This window comes from Prenolepis imparis, unplaced genomic scaffold (assembly GCF_030444845.1).
Source record: "Prenolepis imparis isolate NDT839.2.m4 unplaced genomic scaffold, iyPreImpa1.0 SCAF_9, whole genome shotgun sequence".
Classification (NCBI taxonomy): Eukaryota; Metazoa; Arthropoda; class Insecta; order Hymenoptera; family Formicidae; genus Prenolepis; species Prenolepis imparis.
In genome coordinates, this window is record NW_028141167.1 from 15,748,628 (window position 1) to 15,753,004 (window position 4,377).

Below are 4,377 nucleotides of genomic sequence, written 5' to 3' on the forward strand. Positions count from 1 at the left end.
AGATCAACTAAAGACGTTATTTTGAAGACGTCTTAAGACGTCTTAAATTCGTCCAAATTTAGTTCTTTCATTTATCGCTATGCGACGCGCGATGCACTATCTATCTCTATATTTAAGTTTTAGTCATGGAATTATATAAAGCTGGCAAACAACTGCTATTAAAATTAAAAGTAAGTCATATAAGTACCAAAAGTACCTCTAACTATAGGGTACACTTGGCAACAGAAGAATGCCTTTTTAACAAATAAATTTACGTATGCGCGTAAATTTATTTGTTAAGGCATTCTTCTGTTGTCAAATATACTTTAAACTTTTATATTCTAATTATCTAATTTATCGAATATGTAATATATTTATCGAATGATTTATTCTTACTGGGCTAAAACTGATGCCATGTATTAAAATATCGAAGTTTTGTCAATTTTAAGTATTATATTCGTCATATTATGTCGTCAATAAGAAGTCAGAAAATGACGTCTTGTGGATGTGACATATCGACGTCATTTTCGGGTCTTATAAGACCTAATTAAGACGTCTAATCGGTCTTTTTGTGATCAAAATTTACCGTCATTATGACGTCATTTTGCTACTTGGGATATATACCGGCGTCGCCGGTTTCATTATATACCGGTATCATTATTAAAAATATATGTATAGATTTTATATAAACTGGGAATACCTAAAAACATTCAGCTAAAAGAAGTCAGCTGAAACTATTTATTTTTAAAAAATATTTAAGTCATATGTTACTTCGTATACAATGTACTAGAAGAATATATGTTAGCCTAATATAATCTATACATAAATATAATATCTATAAAAAAAAGTTCTTGGTTCTTTGTACGTCTTGATTATACTATAAAATCGTGTAAATGTTCTTGAAATATGTCCTTAAATTTTATTTTCAAATTTTACTAGACACCTTGTTTATTATAATGTTTAATATATTTGATATTTTAAATTATCAAGTTTTGGATACAAACCAGTATTATATAAGCAAAATATTTAAAATGTTGAGAAATACTACGAAAATTTTTATTCTTATATTTAAATTTGTGAAAAATACATTTCTAAGAAAAAATACAAGATTTTTGATATATAATATTATACTTAAAAAATCATGTCATTATAAATATATTCAAAAAATATGTACAAGATTTAAATTATTAAGTTTTATTCAAACAATTTATATATATATATGTATATAAATTGTTTTATCCTAGATATAATATTTTGATATATTTCAATATTTTATGTATGTCTGTTTCTTAATTTGTGAGGGTCTCTTTTTTGCAACGTCTGTTTCATGATTAAATTGACAAAAAAAATAAGCAATAATAATTTAATGCGATTTTTTCATTGATAATAGAGTAAAATATATGTGTCTCTTCGTTTTTAGTTACTCTAGAATCTAGAACTCTAGAATAATTTCGTTATGCACGATTATCCTTGACATTTCGGATGCCAAATGCTAAAATATATATATATAAAATATGTTATTAATATATTATTAATATAGTGAATAAAAAAGTAATAATTATTATTTTTTTTTTTTTTTTTTACCTGGGTGTTTCCAAGGTGGAAATACTTGTTGACTTCCTATCGATTCAGGAGTAATTATTATAGATAATTGTGATCCAGGATGTTGAAAAATTGCTCTCGATATAGATCTTTTGAAAGCTGGTGGCAAGTTCAGCGAACCTACAAATTTTTTGCTTATATAACTGCTGCTGTCTAAATTATAAATTACTGTTAACATACTTGATATATCATTTGCTAATGGAGTTTTAATTTCCTTTCTCACGTGTCGGTTATGTTTCTCCATTTTAAATTTTTTCATAAAATTTCGACAAATATCAGTCACAATTTTACCATCAAGATTACCTATTCAAAAAACAAAATGATAATTATGCAGTAAACATGATAATTAATGAAGAAAGATTTATGTTAATTTTACCTAACAAAATGCTGTTAGCAATTAGATTTTCCCTGTATCTATAAGATTGTGTAACAGGATTGCCTTGCAAGAACAGATCTTTCAAGAAGGTTAATGTACTTATTGTTCTAATTAAATCATCCATGTCATTCAAGAAATTATTTTTTGCTTCCAATGTATTTAATTCGCGAAATCCGGTTAAGTTTCTCAAGGATGTTATTTTATCGTCAGAAATATTAAGAACTTTAAGACACATCTAAAAAAGAAATAACTTATACATATATGTTTGTCAAAAATATATAAATTAATCTTCATATTAATTAAAGAAGATTTAGATCGCATTTTGAGATTCAGATTGCACTTACAGATAAAGCAAAAGCACTTCGTGGTTCAAAGCATAATGATTCCCCAAATGGTATTTTTTGACTCTCAATATGCAATTCTTGTAATTGTTTTGCATTTTCCAATCCTTCAATTATAATGATATTATTATGCCCCAGATAAAGCTTTTGAAGATTCTTTAGAGATCTCAAATTTTCTATTTTTGTTATATTATTATGTTGTAAATATAAATGTGTTAAATTGCATGCAAAATGTAAATTCTTTATTTTTGATATATTATTATTCTGTAGATATATAACTTGCAAGTTTTTATAAATATCGAGGTCGCCCTATATAAACATAAAATTTTATAAAAAATGAATTACATTGTTTATTAAACTCTCTCTCTCTCTCCCCCCCCCCCCTCTCTCTGTCTCTTTTCTTTCCTCCTCTTTCTTTCAATGTTACTTACAATACTGCTGATGAACATATCATTCATATGTAAATGAGTCAATTTCCGCAATTCTTCCTTTTTTATTATTTTACTAAGTGATTTACTATTTAATATATGAGAATATTTTCTTTCTATAATATCTGTCGTTAATTTCACCATTATAACGTGAATGTTTTGACGAAAATACAATAAGCGATCTGTCGCAGAATTTTATCGATCAAACATTAAGCGTATCGATGATACGAAATATGCAACATGTGTGAAATACATACAATGTACATAAAAAAAAATGCTTTGATACAATAGGCTTGTTTTCTATTCCTGTACTGGCTGAACTGTGCACACTGGTACAATAATAAGTTGAGTGAGACAAAATATACTTGTCTCATTCTAACTTATTGCATCAGTTCATCAGTGCAAGAATAGAAAACAAGCCTAATGTTATTAAACAGACTCCCCTTTTTGCGTATGCGTGACGTAATAATGACAATCACGTCTAAGTGATAAGTAAGAAGAATTCTCAATCTCTCTGATCAATATATCCAACAAACATTTTGTCGTATAAATGTTATATTACTATATATTTTTTCTTAAAAACAATTGTGTTTTCTTTACATCAATTGATTTCCTCTAATTATTTTGTACATAAAAGTATTAAGTTTAATACATAAAAGTAATAAACGAATATTTTACGAGATATTTCAGTTTATGTAAAATTACATCAAATTAAATTATAAAATATCTCATTGCAATATACCGACCAAAGATAAAAGAAGTACCTAGGACGCCTAGAGAAGAAGCGGGGAAGGGGGTGTGTAGGTGATGTGCGATCGTATGATAAAAATCGATTTCTGAATCGATTTTGAATCGCACATATAAAAATCGATTCTCATAAAAATCGGAGTACAAAAAATCGATCTCGTGAAAATCGATTTTTTTACGTTATTTAGCATAAAAGAAGAAATATGCCGAAACATAAAGAAATTAACTAAACTATACTTTCTTATCTAAAAAATTGTAGTAGACCTTCGGGAGTTCAAGCTGGTCGAGCTAATCCTAAAGAGAGCCGAGATCCCCTTTGAGAGTCGATAATTTTCTAGTCGAATGTAAAATTGAATTCTAGCTAAAGTCGCAAACCTTGTAGGACCGACGATTACTAGTTTAAGAGTTAGGTAGGTTCTGAAAGGTGTAAGATAAGAGTAAAAAGTACTTTAAATAACGCATTAATCTTTTTCAATTTTTTTAATTAATCGTTGAGCCAGTCTTTAAATGAGACTAACATCAAAGGTGCCGACAGAGAGTTGAGCTACTCACCGCTACTGTATATACTGTGCTAACGGCATGGCAATTCAAACTTCATTATTTATTTAAAACGTAGTACTCTGTACCGATATCAGTAGAATGTCAGAAAACAGCACAAAAAAGAATCGATTCTAGCTTTAAAAAAATCGATTCTCTCGAAAATCGTATACTATGGAATCGATACAAAAAATCGATTTTTCTCGTCGAGAAAATCGATTTTCATGAAGATCGATTCAAAATCGCACATCACTAGTGTAGCATTCGAGAAGAAGCGAGGGCCCAGAGGCGTACTTTGTACTAGCGGGATATTAAAGTAAAATATATAAAGAGAACCACCAAACTATCCCCAAGTTATTATTACTAA

At 28.2% G+C, this 4,377-nt stretch overlaps 1 protein-coding gene across 1 annotated transcript; it reads right to left on the reverse strand.

Annotated features, from left to right (window-relative positions):
- Nucleotides 1-1,267: 1,267 nt before the first annotated feature.
- Nucleotides 1,268-2,870, reverse strand: LOC145940655 (protein phosphatase 1 regulatory subunit 42). The gene is made up of 6 exons (XM_083046044.1): nucleotides 2,730-2,870; nucleotides 2,302-2,607; nucleotides 1,958-2,192; nucleotides 1,762-1,884; nucleotides 1,564-1,701; nucleotides 1,268-1,471 (listed from the first exon to the last, which is right to left on the reverse strand). The coding sequence occupies exons 1-6, from the start codon at nucleotides 2,868-2,870 to the stop codon at nucleotides 1,434-1,436; spliced, it is 981 nt and encodes a 326-aa protein (XP_082902170.1). The 3' UTR covers nucleotides 1,268-1,433.
- Between the last annotated feature and the right edge of the window lie 1,507 nt (nucleotides 2,871-4,377).